Raw genomic sequence first — 25203 nt, 5'->3', positions numbered from 1 at the left:
ATTCTTATTGCTCCCACAATGATTTTTAACATTACTAATATTACAAATAACCATTACTCTCTTCTATTAAAAGTCTTCAGTGACTCCTATTTCCTACAAATAAAATTCAAATTCTTAAGCATGAAATACCAGCCTTTCCTGGCAATCCTATTGCTAACTTCCTGCACCCCCGAGTCCCAGAAGCATGCCATACACCAAATGTTCCACACTGTTCTAAATATTCCTTCCTTGACTTTTTCTTCTTCCCAAAATACTTTTTTTTTTTAAATTAATCACATCCTATCCTTCTACCTGGCAAACTTACATTTTACCGTTAAGAGGCAGCTTAAATGTCTTCCTTTCTGACCCATTTGGATAATATCTGATAGAATTAAAAAACTCAATAAAAGATCCTAAATCATATATAACATTATTTCTTACTGATGTTTGCAACCAGCACAGAAGAATCTTTATAACATTATTTCATTTTGCTATGGTTTCTACTCTGGGAAGAAAATGCCTATTTTCATAGCTATAAAATACTTTGGGATGATGTGCTGCTATTTTTGATGATGCAGGTTTTTATATAATCTTTAAAATATTAAATTATTTTAAAGTCAGTTTGGAAAATACTTTAAATCAAGTTGAAAATATTATAGCAAAAGAATTTTATCAAAATAGAATTTATATAACTTTGGTACCTGGCCTTGCCTAAAACTTTCTGTGGAACTCATACTAGATTTTCTTACTATTTACCAAAGCTAAAACAGAATACGCTACTTTAATAAGAAGTTGGTCAGGACTAAAACATTTGAAGGATTATATCATGGACTGATTCTCACTATCTAATAAGGAAATGACTTTAACGAATACCTACTATGCTACACCCTGGAGAAGGACATGGCAACCCACTCCAGTGTTCCTGCCTGGAGAATCCCCTGGAGGGAGGAATCTGGGGCTCCAGTCCATGGGGTCGCAAGGATCCGACACCACTTAGCTACTAAACCACCACCACTATGCTGCACTGTGTAACTTGTACCCATTTCAACCTTCTTCCTTCTTTTAAAACAGGAAAAGAAAACCAGACTTTGATGTGGTAAGAACCAGATTCTTATTAGAAACAGTGATGAGAATGAGAAAATAGCAAATATTTAAAAGGCCATTTCACATGATCATTTACACTAGCTCGCCACTAGTCTTTTTACTTTCTTATTTCACATTTCCAAGAATTCAAGGTATAGTACTTATGTAATTTTAACAGTTACTTATAGAGAACAACTGTTTTGATAGGTTATGGTTCAAGAATATATAGGGAAAGGTGGGGAAAAAAAAAGAAAAATATTTCATCAAAGATTAAAATCTTTAAAAAAAAAAAAAGCAAATGAAAATTCTGGAACTAAGTAACACAGTACATGAAAACAGGAACTCAATGAATGGATTTACATATGACCAAAAAGAGCAGAAAAGAGTAGAATAAAGGTCTAGTGGACTGGAAGACAGGTCAACAGAAAATGTCCAAACTGAAGTTCAGAGAGATGAAAGTCAGGAAATTAGAAGTCCAGAGGGGGGAAAAAAACTTAGAAAAGTCAGAAAATAATTTATAATGAATAGCTCTAAAGTTATAGTAACATGACATTTAATAATTTTATATTTCTTATAAGTGTTCTTTGTATATATTTAACATCTCATAAAAAGGATAATACAAAGCAAGGACAGTCCTATCTTTTTCACTTGCTATTCCATATATATCACAATACTGAACTCACTAAGTTTTCCTTCTAGTGAGAAAAGTTATAGAATGACTCATAAATTTTTTTTAAGTCATTCTAAAACTATGAAAATCATATAAAGAAAAATGTCTTCAACAAAACTTCTTAAATTATTTTAGGTTAGTTGCAGCTGATATATACCATGATACCTCATTAAACTATAACTAATACAAATGCTGTCAAAATCAACCCAAAAAGTTCCAAAGTGACAGGAATCACTTCATGTTTCATGAGGTGTAACCTAGTGTGTGGGAGAACATCTTTTTTTTATAGGGTATAAAGAGCATCTTATCTTCAGCTGCAGTCTCCAACCATGTGGATGCATGTCCAATGCTTCACTGGATAAAGACTCTGACTGAGCAACAATCATTTTTCCTTAACCAAGCGGTCCACAACAGCAAAGGCAGAAAAGCAGGACAAGGCCTGGCTGGAGATTCAGGCTGAAACAGGAGTGCAGGAGAAGATGGCAAGGAAGGGGAAAGTGAGATGCCAACCGCAGACAACCTTTCATGTCATGCAATGAGAATCTCTTTCCTGGCTGCAGTAAGCTGATACTGAGACACCACACATACCACACATACTTCCTGGACTAGTAACTCACATTGTACACAAAGATCATCAGTAAAGCTTAGGCTTCCCAGGTATGGGGAAGATGCCAACGTAAGAGGGAGGAGTGGCCTTTGAAACCTTGTGTCCCAGTCAACACTACAACTTTGCTGATCACTGCATCAGATTTTACAACTGATCACTCATTAGAGGGAATAAGGCTGGATATAGAGAAATTTCTCATGGAACTAACCCATGGTGGCATGATTGAAAAGGAGGGGGAAATGTGAGAAATACTTAAGGAAATAAATGATTGTTGGGTATGACTGTGTGAAATGAGCAAGACGAAAAAGTTCTTTTAATCATTAGATAATACAGGTACAAGTACTTTAGGCTTTTCAGAGTCTATGAAAAGATACAAAATATATTAAAAAAAGATATGGTTCCAAAACATAAAAGTAAAACTATAAAACTAAAGTTAATTCCAAAAGCAATTTATATTTCAAAACACAACCAACAGCAAAAAAATAAACATTTGATATGGATATAGTATTTGATAATAGTATAAGATGGAAGCCTCTAAATGAGTAAGGCCAAGCTTACAGACGTCTTAAAACAGAACTAAGAGAAAAGAAAATGGTGTCTTGCTTTTGGTCTTATGAAATGGCTAAATAACAGTGGCACCAGCTATTAAAGGGAATACAAGCATATTTGGTAGGAAAACTGATGAGCTTGGTTTTGGACATACTGAGGTTGAGGTGCCTACGGAACAACTTGAGTTCAACAACTTATTCCTAATTTTAGGGCCTGTTTAATACAGGAAATACATGATGAACAATGACAACAACATAATGAACACTGATGGCTATAAATTCAAACTGCCCCCTACTTCAGTGGATCACACATTCTGTTAAAACAAACTGATGCTAGTTGGGAGAATCATTAGCTGAAATGTGGAGTATCAGATAAGATTAATAGATAAATCAATACAACTATTTCACATTCTGTTTATCTTCCGTGCCATACATCTAGTTCAAAACTAAGAGAATATTTCAGCATTTAAATTGCTCACAAAGCATATTCAAAAATTGCCCACCTCCACTACAACCCCTTTTACTATCTTTTTGCCATGTAAAAACTTTATGATGATTGTTCCATAACAAAAGGAAAGCTGCATGTTACCCAAGGCCTATACATCAGACTCATGTTGATCTATTCCTCAATCCAATTCTAGGATTTCTGGGCCAGAGTGGACAGTGAGTGATTATGAAGTCTCGAGTAGCAGTAGCGAGGGTGAGAGGGCAGGAATGAGGAGGAGCTGGGAAGACTGGGGTGCTGCTTGTCTCTAAACTAAATTCTTCACCCCAGGGCATATGATAGAGTCATTCAGTAAAATCAGCATTATGACCATATTATGAGAGGCAACGTGGTATAATGGAAAGTATCTGAACTTTGCAGTGGGGCAAAACTGAATTCCAATTCTAGCTCTCGAACTTGCTACGGGATCTCAGAAGAAGGTGGGGAGATGGCAACAAATGGAAAAGGAAGAGTGTACAGATTTCTTTCTTTCCTCTCACCCCACCTCCTTCTTCCTTCGTTTGGCCCATGAGCCTGTAGTTAAAGGCTTATCTGCCCTAGGCACTCAGACGACTATCTATTCGGATATGTGATGTCACAGAATCCTAGAATTATAAAATGGTAAAGAGTAGAAAGAAGAAGAAGATGGCTTCAAGAATACAGGTGATTTGCCCCAAATCAATCTTTTAGTTTATTTAGTGGCAACAGGAATAGGTATTTGGATTCCCAGCCCAGATGTTTTTCCCCTCTATGTCACAACTTAAACCTGGAAAATATATAATTAATTAATTGAAAAGGGACTTACATTTTATAATTTTCCATAAAGAGCAAATTTTCATGAATTCCTATTAACAACCTCTGTTCTCCAAGTATGCCATTGATTCCAAATTCAGCATGAAGAAATACTGTATTATATCATTCTTTTGCCAGAAAGATTAATAATAAATCTGGTGGCTGGGAGTAAGAGCAGTCCCTGCTCACTTACCAAGCATAAGTGACTGGAGAAGGAGTTAAACATGGTCATACCAGAGTCCTAAGCTACATTATCATCTTTCTATCATCTCTCTGTGGTTACCAAGAGAAATGCTATTTCTTTGACTTCTTTCTTAAATGAAGTTTCTACTTTTAAATCTTTTCCAAGCAACGTATAAGTGAATGCACACATGAACAAACGAAGGAGTGAACAAAGACAATTGATAATTATTCTAAGCCTCTGGAGAGGCAACAATGTGGAGCGGTAAGAGCATAGACTCTGAAACCCAACTGCCTAGGTTCAAATCCCAGCTACATGAATTTTTAAGTGTATGACCCTGGCCAAGCTCCTCAACCTCTAGATCCTCTGTTTCCTTATTTATAAAGTGGAGACAGTAATTGTACACACATCCTAGACCTGTTAGGAAGATTAAATGAGGTTAGAGGCCTAGCAGGAGGTAGGCCCAACAGGTAAGCATGCTACTGCATTATTGTTCTGTTATTACTACAGGGTTAATGGGTATATTTGTTTCTGGCCACTGTGCTGTAAGCGAAGAACGGACAAAACGCCAGGCAAAGTTCAATAGGCAGGAAAGAGCCAGGAGTTCCCAAAGAAAGCTGCCTGAACCAAAAGCCAATTTAAGAGAAATGACATTGGCTTTAATTTTAGAAGTTACAAAGATCTTTTCTCTTTAGTTCCTTTTCTTATTAAAAAAAATAGATGGGCGCTGACACAGCAGGACAGATGGGAGGGAACGGGTAAGATGAAATATAAGGAAGCAGCTACAATAAAAATGCCTTAAAAGTTCTTAATTACTGAGTGCTACCATTCATGAGGAATTTTTAAGAGTCTCAAAGCTATTAAAATGGTAATTAGGTCCCAAGAAAATAAGAACCAATTCAATTACATGCTGGATGCTTTCAAAATTTAAAGCCCTCTATTAAAGAGGGTTTTGAACGAGGCACAGTTATAATTACAGGTCCACGACCAACCTTAAAGCCAAAGTGTAGGTTCCTGGCTGACGCTGGCTCTCCCGAATGAGGTAGCTCCCCTCAGCTACACTCAAGAGCTGGTCTGCAGCTTCTCGGGAGATCATGCCGTGAAACCTAAGAAACAAAGTCAATTCAGAAACTGCAAGCTTTCCACCTTTTTTGATAAAACAAAACCTCCCACCTTCTCCTGTAGTTTTCTGGACAAAGTACTGCCATATAATCGGAGGGGAGCAGTTGGGTTTAACTGTGTTTGTGTTTCCCAGGGCCTGGCCCTGGGCCGGCTTCTCTGTAGCGACAAGAACAGCACCGAAGTAGCTCTCCAATCCATTTAACAATCACGGAGTCAAAATTCACTTCCATCTCCGGGAAGATCAACCACCTCTCTCAAGAGGACAATTCCCTTCTTATGTAGCTGCCTGACCATATGGACATGCTAAAAAAATACACAGAAACGTGTCCCACTTCCTTTCTTCACACCAGTGGCATTGCTTCAAAATTTTGGCTCAGAGTCTATGGTTGGCAATTTTCCAGGACCCTGGGTTGCCCTTAATTGGCATGATTGCCCAATAATGTGCATAATCTGCATCAGTGCATACTCAAGCCAAGAGCCAACAACTTTAACACTTGCTTTCACTCCCTGCTAAAACACTATTTTTGATTAACAGAGAAAAAATGAGGAGTAAGAATAAACATAAATAACACATTCCTTATATAAAACATGGTAGGTTCACCTATAACATTCTGACATAAAACACTGGAAAATTTAGAAACATCAATGTAACTAACCATTAGTATTAAAAATACAAAATCACCTTGTATTCGTATGGTGATGCACAATTTACAAAGAACCTACACATATATTATATACTTTTATTAACTCAAAGAAAATCGAATTGAGCAAACGCTCGAGACTGCAGCTTTTAAAGGTACAAAAACCCCCAACAGTCCCTTGAATTTGGAATGATACATTGAAAAGGCCCTGAAATGGTACAATAATAATTTAAGAACTTTATGAGAGTTCAAGTTGGTCTTTCTCAATTTAAGTCTTAAAGTAGCTCGTGTAACTATGCTCAATTAGAACATGTTTTAGACAACATGACAATTAGAATAACAATGTTTAATGATGGCTCCTGGAATTTCTTATCTCCATAAATTTCCTCAATCATTCAGAACCAGATCCACTCTGATTCTGTTGGAACAAGAAGATGGTAGCCTGTCCCTGGTAATAACACATATATTAGATTATCAGATTGATATTTTAAGTTTACATGACATCAATTAATTGAGAGAATTTCATATCTCCTTGCTTTTAAAAGCGCAATTAATTTAAAAGGAAATCTCATTCAAGGAAACTAATTTTGGGACAAACCTTGATGATGCTATTTAAAGACTCTTAAAACTATTCGTACCAGTTGACCCAATATTTCCATCCCAGTAAAACCTTTATGCACTAAGATATTTCTTATAGTATTACCTTTAATACTATAGTTTAAATTCAGCCTTACAAGCCAAAAGCATAGAAATGACTATAGTATAACGTAAAGACCACCACTGGCTCCCCACAACTCATAAGCGCCCAGCTTTTACTTACAAGAGTCCTGAAAATGTAAACAGAGCTTTAAATAAAAATACTTGTTTTAGACATTATTGTTTATCTGAAAGATAAATGAATTTGGGGAATGATAGGATTATAGGTGATTTTTGTTCTCTTCCCCAAAGGGCTATATTTCTATTTTTTTTAATATTTAGAAGAATCAAGGACTTTAAAAATCATTACATTTTTTCATAAAATAGAAAAATGCTCATTATTAATATTAAATCAGGCTACAAAAATTCTATGTATAATAACTCAATTTGGAAAAACCATTAAGAAAACAGATCTTCAGAAGATAATACTTCAACTTTTTAACATTAGTTATATCTAGGCAGAAAATGACTTATAGAAAATTGGAAAATAAAAGTATAAATGTAGAATAAACCACCCATATCTTTACATATATGTGTGTATATGTATCTATGTTTAATATATGCATACATACAAATATATACATTCCCTCATACACATCTAGTATTATTTATTTACTCTACATGGCTTGCATCTATATGTTAGCATTGTGTGCACATTTTTCCTCAGTTATTTTTCGCAATACTTATCTTTATGTTCTATATTTTCACCAACTGTAATTACATTTATAGTCAGAAAAATGATTAAACTCAATCAAACTTTAACACTTCTCTCCTCCTGGTTTTATTTTTTACTAAAAGTATCCATTTACCTGTTTCTCTTACATATTCCAATCTATAAAATGTTTTCTGATAATCCATACTTACTCTCTTCCGTAATACTTTGGTCTATTTTCTACCTATTGGGAAAGAGAAGAAGGATATTTATGAAATGGAAATGTTCAGAATACAACTCAACATTTTGAACATGTGACAAACTAAAGCATATATTAAGAGAAAGAATTAGAATAAGATTAGAAAAATCAGAGCCTGCAGTCCCAATGCTATCAGCAGATCAACTCTTTCATTTGGACTGGTCACTTCATCTCCCAGGCCTTTTTCTTATAAAACTGTGCTTGTAAAAACAGTTAGACTAAATTATCGTTCATTTCTAGGATTTTATGAATCTGAAAAAAAAAATTTACATCGCTTTATTCAAAAAGTAAAATAAAACGTCCAAAACCTTAATGCCATGGTTGTGTCAGAACAGATTGTGGCTTTCTCTCCCATCCACTCCCTTCCTGTTACACCATATTCCCCATTCTGTTAACATCTCCATATAATCTTGCCCCTTTGTTTGCCCCTTCAGCTCTTCCTTCACCACAGTCTACCTCTCCAAGAGCTTTTCCTGGTCTGTGTGCTCACTGTATCTAAAGAAAGGTCCAACAGAATAGATTCTAAGGAATTTTCCTGGGGTAGACTTAGAATATTAGACCTTTTCATTCAAGAGACATTTATTTAGTGGCAAATAACTGGTAGGCATCATCATAACTGTAATATGACAAAACAGTCGTTACTCTTGAGATTTACATTCTGATGATGAGAGACAGACAATAAGGTTTGAAGAAACAAAACGAACAAGAGAATAGGAAGCAGTCATAAGTGCTGTAATGAAAAGGAGAATGAGTAACAGCAAAGGGGGGACTGATGAGGTGTTTAGGTTGGGTGATCAGGAGACTGCTCTGAGATGACACTTAAACTGGGTCTTGACAGAAGTGGAACAAGGGGGTAGCTTATCGTAGTGGTCCATTGTAGACACCGTGGACTACATTCACTGAGTTCATGCTAGGTGTTATAATTACATTTCTGAATCATTTAATGCTCACAATGAGATGAAGTATTCTACTTCATCCTCATAAGATAGTATTATCATTCTCGTTACACTGCTGAAGAAAACTGAGACTCAGCATGCTTAGGGAACTTGGTCAAGGTGACCTGGTAGAACCCAAGGTGAAACTGGGACTCTTACTCTGAAGTAGCAAGAAGGGCCCAAACCCTTTGTCTATTTGACACTGACTCATCTAAATTAAATATGGCAGTTTCCCAAAGCATCTCAGTCTATCCTTTAGCTGACTATCTCCCTTCACCTCCACACAGAGCCTGACCACCAAGTTTAGGCTACCTACCCATGGGTCATCAAGGTCTGGTACTGTTTTCAGCAAGCTTGAGGTACTTATTCATATTTGAGAAATAAATTTTGCAGTTCAATGAAATGTATGATCTCTAGCATATGCTGCTGGCTTATCTAGCCCAGATCATTGTCTTTGAGCTATTTTTGAATTCTCTAAAATGCAGGTAACTGATACACACACACATACAACTCTTCCTGTGTGACAGTGGTTTTAATTGACTTCTTCCTTAGCCCTCCTCAGGGGAAAAAACAGGCTTTGTCTTCAAATGCAATTCATCTCAACATTCCTTGAATCTCTATAAATATAAGCTATTTTGACTTTTCCTTTAGAACTGATTATTAACATTTGCCTGGTTTCTTCCTATGAGAAAATACATTTTAAACACATGTTCATCTTCATTTCTGTAGGAGAGATACAATGTTACCATTTACTGAAAATTGTATTTATGTAACACTTTACCCTTTAGGAATCTTCTGTTGTCTGTTGAAATTGTAGTCAAGTCATTCAAATTCTCAAAAGTAAATTCCACCTGATTTGGTCTTGTTGCATAATTTCTCTGCTCATAAACCTCAGTGTGCTAAAAATATGCCAGCTGGTCCCCACAGCTACAGAGGAAGAGCAGGGCCACAAAACTATTTTTGTTTAAGAGCAAACCTTTGCTTTTGAGAGAAAAATTTAATCTTTAGGTCTTAAATAACTAATTTAAGGTTCTACAGTATTATATGATGAAATGTTATCCAGAACAACTGTGCAGTGTTTATTCAAACTAAAAATATGTAAACCCCTGGTACCTGACTATAGAGGAACACTTGCACATGTATATATGAAGATATATATAAGAATGCTCACTGAAGCACTGTTCACAGTCATTTTAAAAATGGAAATAAATATACACTAAAAGGAATAACTAAACTGCTTTACAGTATAAATGATATGCATGGCTTGAAGGAGTAATGTAGCTCTAAAGGAACTAACATGAAGAGGTCACCAAGACAAACTACTGAGTACAAACATAAGCTGTAATAGTAATACAGTATAGTACCATTTAGGAAAATCACTTGTGCATGCAATAATATATATCTACAGCATAGAGAGAGATCTGGAAAAATATATACCAAATTCAAATGATACCTTGAGGAAGCTGAGAGATAATTAAACTGAGAGGCCCTTGGGAAAGGCAAAATAGGACTTTAGGATTGCCTGTAAAATAATCTTTTAACAAAGAATATCACCATAAAAAACCAGAAATCAAGAATAACTTTTGTACAAACTAACAGTGGAGTCTCAGACACATTAGAATGGGTCCCCCATTCTAATTTGGCATTTCCCTCAAATTGTGGTATCTTTGTAGGTGGCTAAAGATAAATTACCTTATCAGACATATGTGACCGAGGTAAAAACAGAGGAAAGGTCTTGAATATACTCTACTCATTACTGAAAATCTGGGACAAGTACAAGTAGTAGTGAAGACTAAGGAACTGCTGGCCCAAATGGTGTGGCAGTCAGTGGCACCGAAACTGAGCAGGACTCTGTGTTCAGCAAGCTTGCCATATTTACTGCGGGGCCCTCCCAGGTACAACAGCCTCTCCTTGTTCCCTATTTCTTGTATGTAAAAAAAGGTTTTAGTCTCCTAGGCCTTTCCTGAGTTCCAAAGAGGAAACTCAAGTAGGTACTAATCAGGGAAGAATCAAGCAGTTTCTCAAGTAGTAGAAACAAAAGCAGTCAAGAAACAGTAGCTCAGCAATAAAAGCATCCAAGTTCCCCTCAAGGGATACACACAACAATCGGACATGTATTTTTGAGTTACTCTGCAGGAACTAAGGCCCATACCAGGCAGAGGACGGTGACTATGTGCTGACCAGAGTTAAGGATTAGGATTCTTAAACACCACCCCATGACCTCACCATCAACCAATGAGAACAAAGTCATTTCCCCTGCAGCCCTCAGCCCAATGTTGCCTTAAAAAAGCCTTCCATGAAAGCCATTGAAGAGTTCAGTTCTTTTCATCGGGAGCTGCCCATTCTCTGCTTAGCTGGGCAATAGGTGTTGTACTTTCCTTCGCCAAACCCAGTGTCAGTAAATTGACTTAGCTATGTTGCAAGTGTGGAGGCAAGTTTGGTTCAGTAACAGGGTTACAACCCAAGACAAATACAAATAGTGATTATTTATTTGATAGTTCTGCATTGGTCTACTTACTATATGCTTCCATTGATTGCCTAAGCAACCATCTTCATAAGACAATTAAAATTTTGGCCTTATATTGCTGAATAATTTTTTTCCTTTACCCAAAACATCTTGAATTAAAAGAAATTAGGTAAACATTGATTAGCACAGTACTGATACAAGAAACAGTAAGTTCAAAACAATATTCACGCACCAATTTACATCTTCTTTGCATTTTTATAATGGAACTGTCAAATAAAACTTAAATACAAACTAATTCTTTTTTCTCTTACTTAGGTAGTGAAGGGGATCAGATCATGCCACTTTAGCATAAGGATTATTTTGAGCTGAAGGGAATTAAGAAAGAGCAAACACAGGAAGAAACATCTGCCCTCCCCATTTCTGTCTAAAACTAGGGCATAGATTTAACTTACCTTTGTAAAGGCATCTTCTTCTCCCGAAACAGGAGCAGAAGAACCTAACTTCAGAGACAACAATGATCACCCAAGATGACTTGAATCTGCATAATTAATCCTTACTAAGTAGCCCTTACTTACTGTACAGTTCCTAATCACCTTCCCACCTCTCTCGGAAGCCCAGACTCCTGATTCCTTTGTCTTTTACACACTTGAATATTCCTTGTTAAAATGGCATATAAGCCCTTGGGTGTAACTGCCTCTTAGGGTTTTCATTTACCTGCTTTGAGCCCCTCCTCACCGAAGTGCATATGAAATAAATCTTTTCTGTTAATCTCTCTTTTGTTAAGTTTAATTTGTAGGCCCAGACACTGAATTTAAGAGGATAGAGGTTTTTCCTCCCCTACATGTTTAGGGGATGTCTAAGGTATCATTATTTAAGCAGTGACTTGGGATAGTCTTTTCAAACTCACAGACACTATAGCATTACCCTGATAATCAAATTAAAGGATTAGTTGGTAATATAACCACCTTACAATCAATTTGAAATGGATTCATATGAAATCATACAAATGATTATAAATAATCCTAAAACTAGTTTACTTGCAAGTAGATCAAACTGGGAATTTAAATGTTATATGCAATATAAAAATGTTTGTGTGTATATAAACATTTGTATGCTTATTTCTAAGTTTTTGAAGTTCATGATAATAGTCAAGGACCTTTTTTCAGACAAAAACTGGTTGAAGTCAATGTGGCTAAGACGTGATTTTAAATTAGCACTTGTGCTGAATTATATGCTTTGCTTTCTCTAATTTTCTGTATTTAGTAGGTAACATTTTTTTATGATAGCATATAATGGGTAGATAAAATGAGAAATGAGAACAAAAAATTCCTAACTAAAAATAAAAGGTGCTCATAAAAGGTTTTGTAGCTTGGTCTGCATAAATGTTGTATGTCCTTCCACCACAGAAAGAAAACTTTAAGTTAATCTAGCATTATTGAATATAACATAAAGTGCATAATATAAGAATTTGATAGCTAAACAGATGCCATTCTACAATATTTTAAATGTCAATGGAATCCATCAAATTAACATTTATTGTAGAACTTTGTAAGTAATGACCTACTTTCTTCATACATAAAACATTTTAATCAAATTCATCAAACCAGACTCTTCCAAACTGAAGTCTTAATTCTTATATTTTATTTTCCACAAAAATAAAAAGGACTTATTTCATATAGAAGTATTTTGCTCTCCAAAGAAAAACTGAAAACAGCAGAAATTAAAATATATATATATATATATACATAATAATTGTTAATCCTCTCCCTTCCTCTCCCACAATAATATAGATTCATGTTTTGGATTACTTCTTTAATGAAACCCTATTCATGGCCATAGTTCAAAACAGTAGTTCTAAAAAAATGTTTTTTCTAATTTAAATTCAATTTTAAAAAATATATAATTCTGAAGACAAAACCACTAGAATAATGAACTAAAACAGAACACTTCCAAAATGTTCAGTGCTGTTCCTTCCTAACAGTGGTACTGACCTAGTCAGACATCAATACTTCCCTTTTGTTTATATTTGAACAATGGTACATAGAGGCAGCCTCTTTAAACTTAGTCTGGAATTCTAAACGATGCTTTCTGAAAGGGTATAAATACATGAAACGTTAAGGAATATGAGCTTGGCCAAATATTATTAATTTTTCAGGTAGCAACCTAGAGGACGTACATAAAGCCTATATCCAAAAATAAAAATGCTTTCAACTGTCAAAATTTTATTTTGTACTGTTTTTCAAAATGGCTCAGTTATCTGGAGGCATGAAAGAGGGAAGAGGGAGGAAAAAAACTGCACTTGGTGTCTGCTCCTACAATGGTAGATATTGAATTAAAGACTTGTAAGTCAGTAAATATTCAAATCGAGTTTTGGATCTATTTTTACTTCCTATGTAAAAGTGGAGGGGAGGAGGACAGAGAATAAGGAGAGGATTAAAGGGGAGGAAGAGGAAAGGGAGAAGGAAGAGGAGGAAGAGAAAGAGGAAAAGGCAGACTAGGAAGAGGAGAAGGAGCTAATTTAAAACAGCTCAAAGACAATGAAGACTAAAATCAGATACTCTGTAAGGATGTGCAGCATGTAGACAATACAGTTTTCCAGTGAAGAACACATTTTCCACTACATTTTCAAAATTATTGTTCCTTCTCATGCATTTTACACCACAAAAAAAATCAACATGGACAATATTATTGTTGTTTTCTCACTAAGCTGTGTCCAACTCTTTTGCCACCCCCTTGGACTGTAGCTCACCAGGCTCCTCTGTCCATGGGATTTCCCAGGCAAGAATACTAGAGTGGGTTGCCATTTCCTTCACCAGGGGATCTTTCTGACTCAGGGATCAATCCCATGTCTCCTGCATTGGCAGGTGAACTCTTTACTTCTATGTCACCAGGGAGGCCAATAATGTGGATAACAGACTTCAACAAACCAAAAAAATAAAATAAAAACCACAAGAAAAAGCAGTGCCAGCACAGTGAAGGAGTGGGTACCTGTCAAAGAACTACATATTAACAAATGACATGCAAGGAAAAGGTGACCAAGAAAACAAGATCAAGAAGTGTCATGGAACTTACAAAGGCTGTCTAACATTTACCCTCCATTAATAGTAAAATCCAAATAGAAAAAGGAGTACGTCAAGGCTGTATATTGTCACCCTGCTTATTTAACTTATATGTAGAGTACATCATGAGAAATGCTGGGCTGGAAGAAGCACAAGCTGGAATCAAGACTGCTGGGAGAAATATCAATAACCTCAGATATGCAGATGACACCACCCTTATGGCAGAAGGTGAAGAAGAAGTAAAGAGCCTTTTGATGAAAGTGAAAGAGGAGAGTGAAAAAGTTGGCTTAAAGCTCAACATTCAGAAAACTAAGATCATGGCATCCGGTCCCATCACTTCATGGCAAATAGATGGGGAAACAGTGGAAACCGTGGCTGACTTTATTTTTTGGGGGGCTCCAAAATCACTATGGATGGTGACTGTAGCCATGAAATTAAAAGACACTTACTCCTTGGAAGGAAAGTTATGACCAACCTAGACAGCATATTAAAAAGTAGAGACATTACTTTGTCCACAAAGGTCCATCTAGTCAAGGCTACGGTTTCTCCAGTAGTCATGTATGGATGTGAGAGTTGGACTATAAAGAAAGCTGAGCACAGAAGAATTGATGCTTTTGAACTGTGGTGTTGGAGAAGACTCTTGAGAGTCCCTTGGACTGCAAGGAGATCAAACCAGTCCATCCTAAAGGAGATTAGTCCTGGGTGTTCATTGGAAGGACTGATGTTGAAGCTGAAACTCCAATACTTGATGCGAAGAGCTGACTCATTTGAAAAGACCCTGATGCCGGGAAAGATTGAGGGCAGGAGGAGAAAGGGACGACAGAGGATGAGGTGGTTGGATGGCATCACTGACTTAAAGGACATGAGTTTGGGTGAACTCTGTCTGGGGTTAGTGATGGACAGGGAGGCCTGGCGCGCTGCAGTTCATGGGGTCGCAAAGAGTCGGACACAATTGAGTGCATGAACTGAATAGTAAAATAAACTTCTGGGTTCCTACCTTCCTCCTCAATTCCATAACATTTTTGGTGGTATCGTAACTGAGAAAGGGCTTGTATGCCTACAGCGTAGAAAGCTAAACCCTGACAGTAGGTGTTTACGGTAAAGTTAGGGTGTATGTCAGGGCTCCTAGCAAGGGAATAGGAGACAAGCCTCAGATTCCCACTTGGTCTTTGAGTTAGCATGTTTTTTTAAATAGGGGAAAGTGGCTAGGATTAATTATGGTCTTATGATGTCTCTTAATCACAGTTTCCGGAGTCGAGATGTCTCAGGTTTAGGATTCTCTCAGTGGTGGTCCATGGCTCAGGGGTCTGTTAGCTCATCTTTCCTTGGATAAACAACCTAATTTGTACATTAATGATGATATTTATAATAGCAATTTCAGGACATTAATGATTTTATCAACAACAGTAATTTTAGTTATCTGATTCTGGTTGATCCATGTTCAGTTAGCACAGGTCGGGGTGGATGGTACTCAATCGCAATATTTAGATCAAAATTTGAAGTATTAAGAATACAGGATGCTTTCCATTGTGTTTTATACTTTATCCAAGAAAACACTAAGCTTCAGCATGCAAAGCAGGATAGCTCTCTATGCGCTGTTGGATTTTACAAATTCAATAAAGAATATTTATATTTTTTAAAGCTCTGCAATTACTATACAGGGACTTGCTGAAAGCCAGGTATTCAGCTTCTTGATATTAGTTATTTTTTTATTAGTAGACTATATTAGAAAGGTGAATAGGTAAATTTTTAAAAATAAACTTCTTTTCCCACTATTTTCCCACCTTAGATTCAAGTAACTTCTAGTAGTAGGGCTAAAGAGGTGGAAACTATCAATCTGTTTACGTTAACAGTTCAACAGTAAAGGCATTTTTCTGGAATTGTAGATGTGATCCCTTTTTAAATGTACTTCTACACCAAGGCATCATTAATTTTTTTACACAGAAGCATAAAGATGACATTAAAATAAGGTGAAAGCAGGTTTTTGAATGGATAGGTTGATTTTTAAATAGTTGGTCTAATAACTCAATACTATTACTGAACATTCAAAAAATGCTTTCCAGATACAGCACATAATATAAGTGTTAAATAAGGGATCATCATAATACCCAAGAGACATATGAGCATGATAGTATTTTTTTATAGAGTCAAAAGTTAAGCTATAGGCTGTGTCAGCACAGAGGTAATCAGAACTGAAGTGTATGATTTCAATTAAACTGCTTTCCTCCCACTCCTGTACCAAACTCATACTCTCACTTAGCAGAGCATGTCCTCTGAAACAGAATAAATGTTAAACATGTGCTCTGTACCTCCTGTTCATTTACTTAAGTCTTTATTAAGCACCTATACTTATGTGTCAAGCAATGTTCAAGGCACCTGGGAAATACTAATAAACAAAATAGAGTAATCTCTCTACTTTCACGGAGCTTATATTCAAGAAAAAGAAGAGAGCAATAAACATAATAGGTAACGAAATTATACAATATGTTACAGATTGAGAAGTGTTATGGAAACAAAGATCAGTGAGGACTGGAAATTCTGGGGGTGATAAAGTATAATTTTAAACACAATGATCAGGATGGGCCTCACTGAGATGAGGAGACTTGAAGGATATGAAAAAATTAGCCATGTGGATACCAGAGAAAACTTCTAGTAAGAGCTCAAGAGCATTTGAGGAATACCATGAAGGTTGGTGTGGCCAAAGCACAACAGGAGAGAAAATGAGTGACAGAGAAATAGTAGATGAGCACAGCAAAACAAAGCAGATGTGGTGATTATACAGGGCCTTATAAGTCATGCTAAGACTTGGCTTTTACCCTGAAACAGGAAACCGATGCACAGTTCAGAGAAGAGTGACATGATCTGACTGTAGTTTCAAAAAAAGAACATCCTATGATGAGAATTCAGACCAGGAGGGGAAAGATCAGTTAAGAATCATTTCTGTTACACAATAAGAGGGTAGAATAATTTAGTATGACAAATTGATTTCAATATATAGAAGTCTATTTCTTGCTAACATAGGCAGACCTCAGAGATATTGTGGGTTCGGTTCCAGAACACCACAATAATGCAAATATTGCAATAAAGTGAGTCTCACAAATTATTTGGTTTCCCAGTGCATGTAAGTTAGTATTTGCATGCATGCTACTGTGTAATAGCATTACAACTAAAAAACAATATACATATCTTAATTTTAAAATATTCTATTGCTAAAAAATGTTAACCATCACCTGAAACTTCAGTGAGTCATAATCCGGTGCAAGGTCTTACCTAATGTTGATGGCTGCTGACTGATTAATAAGAGTGGTGGCTGCTGAAGGTTGGGAAGCTGCGGCCATTTCTTAAAATAAGACAACGATGATGTCTGCCTCACCCATGGACTCTTCTTTTCATGAACAATTTCCCTGCAGCATGCAATACTATTTGGTAGTATTTTACCCAGAGTAAAACTTTCAAAGGGAGCCAATCCTCTCAAATTCTGCTTTATCAACTAAGTTTATGTAATATTCTAAAACCTTTCTTGTCATTTCGACAATCTTCACAGCACATTCCCCAGCACTTGACTCCACCTCAAGAAATCCCTTTCTTTGCTCATCCATAAGAAGTAAGTCCTCATCTATTGAAGTTTTACATGAGATTGCAGCAATTCAGTCACATCTTCAGGCTTCACTTCTAATCCTAGTTCTCTTGATATTTCTACCACATCTGCAGTTACTCCCTCCACTGAAGTCAAGAACCCCTCAAAGGCATCCATGAGGATTGAAATCAACTTCTTCCAAACTCCTGTTAATGTTGATATTTTGACCTCTTCCTGTGAATCATGAATTTTATTCATGGCATCTAGAAAAAGGTGATTCCATTCCAGAAAGTTTTCATTGGCTTTGCTCAGATCCATCTACAGATATAAAACACATTTCTTAAATAATAAAGACCTAGAAGTCAAAATTACTCCTGATCCAAGCTGCAGGATGGATGCTGCATTAAAAGCGGAAGTGTCAGTTGCTCAGTTGTGTCCAACTCTTTGCAAACCCATGGACTGTAGCCCAGTGCCAAGCTCCTCTGTCCATGGGATTCTCCAGGCAAGAGTAGTGGAGTGGGTTGCCATTTCCTTCTCTAGGGGGTCTTCCCAACCCAGGGATCAAACTCACATCTCCTACCTTGCAGGCAGACTCTTTACCACCTGAGCTTCCAGGGAAGCCCACAGACATGAAAAAAACATTAATCTCATGTATCTCCATCAGAGTCCTTGGGTGATCAGGTGCATTGCCAATGAGCAGCAATATTTTGAAAGGAATGGCTTTTTCTGAGAAGTAGGTCTCAACAGTGGGCTTAAAATAGTAAACTACATTGTAAACAGATGAGCTGTCATCCAGGTTTTTTTGTTCCATTTATAGAGCACAGGCAGAGTAGACTTAGCATAACTCTTCAGGGCCCTAGGATTTTCAGAATGGTAAATGAGCACTGGCTTCAACTCAAAAGTGACCATCTGCACTAGAGACCTAACAAGACCCCTAACCCTGTCCTCTGAAGCCAAGCATTGACTTCTCCTCTCGAGCCATGAAAGACCTAGATGACTATTCTTCCCATGTAAAGATACGAATTCCAATTTTATCCACACTGAAAATCTGTTGTTTTGTATAACGACTGTTGTTAATTATCTTAGCAAGATCTTCTGGATACTTGCTGTAGCTTGTATATCAGCACTTGCTGCTTCATCTTGCACTTTGATGTTACAAGATGGCTTCTTTGCTTAAACCTCAGGATCCAATCTTTGCTAGCTTCGGACTTTTTTTCTGCAGTTTCCTCACCTCTCTCAGTCTTCATAGAATTGAAGAGAGTTACGACTTAGCTCTGGATCAGGCTTTGGCTTAAGGGAATGTGGTGGTTGGTTTGATCTTCTATCCAGACCATGGAAACTCTCTCCACACCAGCTATTAACTATTTCACTTATTTATCATCTGTGTGTTCACTGGAGTGGCACTTTTCAGGAACTTATCCTTTGCATTCACGACCTGGCTAACTGTTTAGCACAAGAAGCCTAGCTTTTTGGTCTCTCTCAGCTTTCAACCAGCCTTCCCTACTAAGCTTAATCATGCCTAATTTCTGATTCAGTGAGAGATGTGCAATTCTTTCACATAAACACTTAAGAAGCTATTGCAAGGACTATCAATTGGCCTAATTTCAATATTGTTCTGTCTCGGGGAATAGGGAGGCCTGAGGAGAAGGAGAGAGATGGGGGGAATGGCCAGTCGATGGAGCAGTCAGAAAATCCACATTTATTAATTCTGCCATCTTATGTGGAGGTGGTTAATGGTGCCCCAAAACAATTACAGTAGTAACACTATCACAGATCACCAGAACAAAATGTCAACAATGCAAAATTTGAAATATTGTGGGAATTCTTAAAATGTGACACAGAGACACAAAGTGAGCAAATGCTAATGGAAAAATGGCTCTGACAGACTTGTGTGAAATGCAGGGTTACCACAAACCTTCAATTTGTTAATGTATTATCTGCAAAGCACAACGAAACTAAGTATGAAAGTGAAAGTCGCTCAGTTGTGTCCGACTCTCTGCGATCCCATGGACTGTTCAGTCCATGGAATTCTCCAGGCCAGAATACTGGAGTGGGTAGCCATTCCGTTCTCCAGGGGATCAGTCCCTGCATTTCAGGGACTGAACCCAGGTCTCCCACATAGCAGGCGGATTACCAGCTTAGCCACAAGGGAAGCCTAAGAATACTGAAGTGGGTAGCCTATCCCTTCTCCAGCGGATATTCCTGACCCAGGGATCGAACTGGGGTCTCCTGCATTGCAGGCAGATTCTTTACCAACTGAGCTATCAAGGAAGCAAAAACTAAATATGCCCTGTATATAATTTCTAGGTAAGTATTCAGGTCAAGAACACAACTGTCCTACATCCAAGTATCTTCCATCTTGTAGCTCCACCATCTCCTTGTCGAGAGTTCCTAGTTTTTATCTGAATCCAAGCAGAAGGTAAAAATAATTCAGAAGGACTTGGGTGGAAAGTTTTAATGGACCCAACATTAACCTTCACTTCTATTCCACAAGAGAAAATTTTCACATGGACATGACTATTGAAAAAAAAAAAAAAAGCTGATGAAATTTAGAGTAACCTTATTTCCAAAGAAAGAATGGATTTGGGTGGGAATCTAGCAGTTTCCAAAGTACATACCTGAATGGTAGCTATGGAGATAGTAAGAAGTGGTAGAATTCTAGACATGTTCTGGACTTATTCTGAAGACAGACCCAATAGGACTTCCTGATGGAATAATTGTGGGGAGATGAGAGAGAAAAAAATAAAAAGCAATCAAGGATGATGCATGGTTTGGATTGGTTCAACTGTAAGTAACGAACTGCCAGTAACTGAGATGTGCAAGGCTCTGGTAAAGCAGGTTTGGGAAGGAGAATAAAGGTCAGTTCTCCTTTGGACGTGTTATATTTGGAATGCCCACTAGATAACTGGAGGAAGAGGTAGAACAGATGCTGGATATATAGTCTGGATTTGGGGAGAATGAACTGGACTGGAAATATAATCAAGACCATGTGATTATTCTATTCACATATAACTTTTTATTCAATGTTTTAATGTCCAATGATAAATCCCTGCTTGACTCAATTATTAGTGAAAAAATCATTACCATTCTTTCTGCATTTTTAGCTACTAGTCTACTGGAAAGAACAATCTTCTCCCCTTTGTTTTCCTCTTTGTATTGGAGAAGGTTTTTCTTTAAGTAACATTATAGACTTACAAATTCTCTTTTCATTCAATGTGTTGTAATTCATTACTATGATTCTTTCTGATGTCAAATTGTCCCACATTTTGCTTGTAGGAACTCTTCAAATGGGATCCTATGTATTTTTGACACATCCTCATCCACCTGCTTTCTGACGTAAAATGCTCCCAGACCTCCCACCCCTATATTCTAGAATCAGGAAATTTCTCTAAGGAGCATTGACTCCTTTTAGTAGGAAATAGTACTTGGAAAATAAAATCTGAGCACTGGTTTTATTCATTCTTACTGGGACATTTCTTCTAAGACCCTTCCATGAACTGAGATGGAAAATACATTTTAAAAAATCTATAAGGTCATATTGATACCTCCAATTCAAATTCAATTCCACACTGTATTTGTCATTTTCCTCCCATTCCATATTTGTATCTCCTAAAACTTTGGTTCCCCAAAATCCAATATAATTACTCCTTTGCTCTATCCTATGTTACAATAGGATAACTGCAGAATTTCTGAACAAGTACCAATAACAACAACAAACTAACTATAGTTAAAAGATCTTTTCATATGTTTCAGATCTTAGAATGTTTCCTTCTACATCTGTATAGCCAAAACAATGTTTAAAAGCTACTTAATTTGGATGATTTGTTGTCATTCAGTCGCTCAGTAGTGTCTGACTCCGTGACCCCATGGACTGTAGCATGCCAGGCTTTCCTGTCCTTCACTATTTCCTGGAGCTTGCTCAAACCCATGTCCATCGAGTCGGTGATGCCACCCAACCATCTCATCCTCTGTCGTCCTCTTCTCCTGCCTTCAATCTGTTCCAGCATCAGGGTATTTTCCAATGAGCTGATGCTTCACGTCAGTTGGCCAAAGTATTGGGGCTTCAGTTTCAGTATCAGTCCTTCCAGTGAATATTCCTTTAGGACTGACTGGTTTGATCTCCTTGCAGTCCAAGGGACTCTCACGAGTCTTCTTCAACACCACTGTTGGAAGGCATCAATTCTTCAGCACTCAGCCTTCTTTACAGTCCAACTCTCACATCCATACATGACTACTGGAAAAATCGTACCTTTGACTATATGGACCTTTGTCAGCAAAGGGGTGATATAACGTTATGGATTTGTTATGTTCACTTGTTTCTATTTGTATTCAATTTTAGAGTGTTTTTAATCCTTTTTATTTAATTTGGTTATTTAAATATGTGAGACACTTGCATAGTTCAGAAGTAACACCCTCAGAGAAGTCTCACTTCCACCCTATCCCCTCTACACTGCTCCTCACCCACTCCTTATGGAAAACTATTTCACTATTACCTGGGTTAACCTTCCTGTGTTTCTCTTTTGCAAAAGATTTATTTCTCTCTTATTTTCCCTTCTTTATTACTAAATAGGGACCATAATTACTACATATAAATTCTGTATGTGGACATAATTCATATCAGCTCATAGAATTCTTCCTTATTCTTTTTAGTATTGTAATTTATTCAATCAGTTGCCTAGGAACATTTAGATTTTTTTCAACATTCTGCCATTACAAATAATCCTACAGTGAAAAACTTTTGAGCATACGCTATTTCATATTTGTACAGGCAATTCATCAGAGTTAGAGTAGAACTTGGACTGCTAGGTCAAATGATAAATGTAGATGTTAGACATTACAAAACTACCATATAAAGTTGTAGCATTTCACATTCCCATCAGCAATATATGAGTGCCTATTTCCTCACGGGTTTACCAACTAAGAGTATATTCTCAGCTGCTGGACGTTTGCCAATCTGAAAAGTGAAAATTTTCACTGTATATTTTAATTTGCATTTCTCTTATTAATGAAGTTGAACATCTTTTCATATATTATCATGTCATATATATGTATCTCTTTTGGTGAACTGTCTATGACTTTTGATTTTTAAAATCATGATTTAAATCTTCTATTGATGGAAAAATTACTTCAATAATGTTACAATGATGCCTTCAAACTTTGTTTTAAGAAGTAAAGAATAAAACAATAAGAAATGGAAGAATGTATATATTCACTGAAAAGAATACTAACATCACTTAAAGCTATATTGTCTTATTCTATCCTGTTCCAAACAGCCTATTAAAAAGTGAGAAGAATGTTAAGAAAAATGCATTCAAGTTACAATTTTATGATGTTAAGTAGCATTAACAGTTAATCCCACAAACAACCACACCACTGAAAAAGTTCAAAGTTTGGGAAACAAATGATTGAGAGACATTTCATAATGGTTTCATTGCACCCACCTCATTAGTACAGGTAATTCTCCGAGGATGAGGGGCTTCTTGTTGCAGTTGATATACTGGGAAGTTAGAAAATAAAAGATGTCAGTTTCCCTTATGCAGAACATCTGAATGTATTAGGAATCAAAATCTGCCTGCTTTTTAACTTTCATAAGAAAACTGTGGTACAGTCCTATTTGCTATTAAATTAAATTTTGTTATGAAAAAAGTAAAGAAAGTAAGCTAAAGTATATTTAGTGAAAGCCCAGAAGCAAACACAAATAAAAAAAATTATAAGCCACAGAGTGTTACAACAACTCAATACTGGATATTTGGCTCTGCTCTCCATAATCTGGTCATTTATTTTCCTCAATTTTTATGGATATATTACATAAAGAATGTCTCTGTTATAAACAAATAATATTTGTGTATTTTAACAGCACATTATTAAGTGTCAAACTTGAAACTAAAATTAGGATTTATAGGCTAGATGTAACACATACACTGTTTTTCCCCCCATTTATCTTGTGAACATATATCTTCAAAGATAATCTCTCCTAGAAACAAAGTTTCTGAGCCAAAGTTACTACCACTTATTCAACTAAGGTAAATGCAGCAAGAGAGAATTCAAACACCAAATAGCTAGCCAAAGGATAATTTTCTGGACATCTGAAAATGGACTGGTGAAAAACTTTATCAATACCATGACCTTCTAAGGGCTTCCCAGGTGGCTCGATGGTAAAGAATCTGCCTGCCAATGCAGGAGCTGCAGGTTCAATAAGTGGGTCAGGAAGATCCCCTGGAGAATGAAAGGCAACCCACTCAGTGTTCTTGCCAGGATAATCCCATGGATAGAGGAACCTGACTGGCTATAGTCCATGGGGCTGCAATGAGTCAGACACGATTGAGCACACACACACACATGTCCTCTAAGCCTCACTTCAGGCTTTTTGACCTTACACAAAGAAAAAATCAAAAGAATGTATGGTTATCAGAGAAAGTGTGTTTATGTAGGTCTAAGTTTATCTCTTGGAGAAAATCTGTTTTCTATTTCTACACATATAATCAACATAACTGAATTTAATAGTGTATTTATATACATAGACATTTGGTCAATGTAATATCTGGGACAGCATCTGGGATTGTCAAATAATACAAGGCTCACATTTCAAGTGGACATATTATATAGACTCTGCCTCTGATGATATTCACATATAGTGCAGAGACATATTTAAATATATACAGTTAGACTATGTATATGTGTGTGTATGAAAGTGAAAGCCACTCAGTCATTTCTAACTCTTTGCGACCCCATGGGCTATTTGCAAGCCCATGGACTATATACAGTCTGTGGGATTCTCCAGGCCAGAATACTGGAGTGGATAGCCTTTCCTTTCTCCAGGGGATCTTCCCAACCCAGGTCTCCTGCATTGCATGTGGATTTTTCACCATCAGAGCCACCAGAGGAGCCTGTTTGTGTATACATACAGTAAATATACTAAGAACATAGACAGACACACATCACTGCTCTGTACTGCTATGTAAAGGCACACTGAAATTGCAAATCTGAACTCCTGAACTAGACCACCTGGAATTTGAATGCTGGTGCTCTGCCACTAACACTGCATACTGAGTATCAGTTTTCATATTTGGGGATAACAATAGTTTCTACTTTACAGATAACTGAAAGGATTAAATATTATACGTAAAAGACTTAAAACAGTCCCCAGCATATGATAAACAACAAAGATTAGCTATTTTTATATGTAGGTTACTGATACTAATACAGAAAATTCTTTACAATAAATATTTGATTATCACAACGCATCTTCAGGTCATCACCAAAACATAACAACATGGTAATGCTATGATTTAAAATGGTGCTAAGAAGATGGAGCTTTATTGTTTAAGAATCAAAAAATAAACAAAACACTTCCTCATTTAATAATGTTTGACATCTACTGATAGAAATGTATTCCTTTGCCTTATTCTCCTTGTTGCAAAAATTGCCGAGACAAAATATATTAAAATAGT

General features: G+C 36.6%; 1 protein-coding gene across 6 annotated transcripts in view; it reads right to left on the bottom strand.

The window, feature by feature from the left end:
• CHN1 (chimerin 1) overlaps positions 1–25203 on the bottom strand; it is a 202051-nt gene that overhangs the window by 121761 nt on the left and 55087 nt on the right. For 2 of the 6 annotated variants that reach the window (XM_044933506.2, XM_044933518.2), the window contains exons 3-6: positions 23194–23249; positions 11569–11616; positions 7668–7699; positions 5337–5450 (exon numbers count right to left, since the gene is read on the bottom strand). In XM_044933506.2, coding sequence (XP_044789441.1) covers positions 5337–5450; positions 7668–7699; positions 11569–11616; positions 23194–23249 — 250 coding nt within the window. Of the gene's footprint in view, positions 1–5336; positions 5451–7667; positions 7700–11568; positions 11617–20370; positions 20458–23193; positions 23250–25203 lie in introns of those variants that run through there. The other 4 variants (XM_044933512.2, XM_025274568.3, XM_006073585.4 and 1 more) reach the window with 4 other exon arrangements.

The sequence above is a fragment of the Bubalus bubalis genome, chromosome 2, assembly GCF_019923935.1.
Source record: "Bubalus bubalis isolate 160015118507 breed Murrah chromosome 2, NDDB_SH_1, whole genome shotgun sequence".
NCBI lineage: Eukaryota > Metazoa > Chordata > Mammalia > Artiodactyla > Bovidae > Bubalus > Bubalus bubalis.
This window is presented reverse-complemented; position numbering and strand designations above follow the sequence as displayed.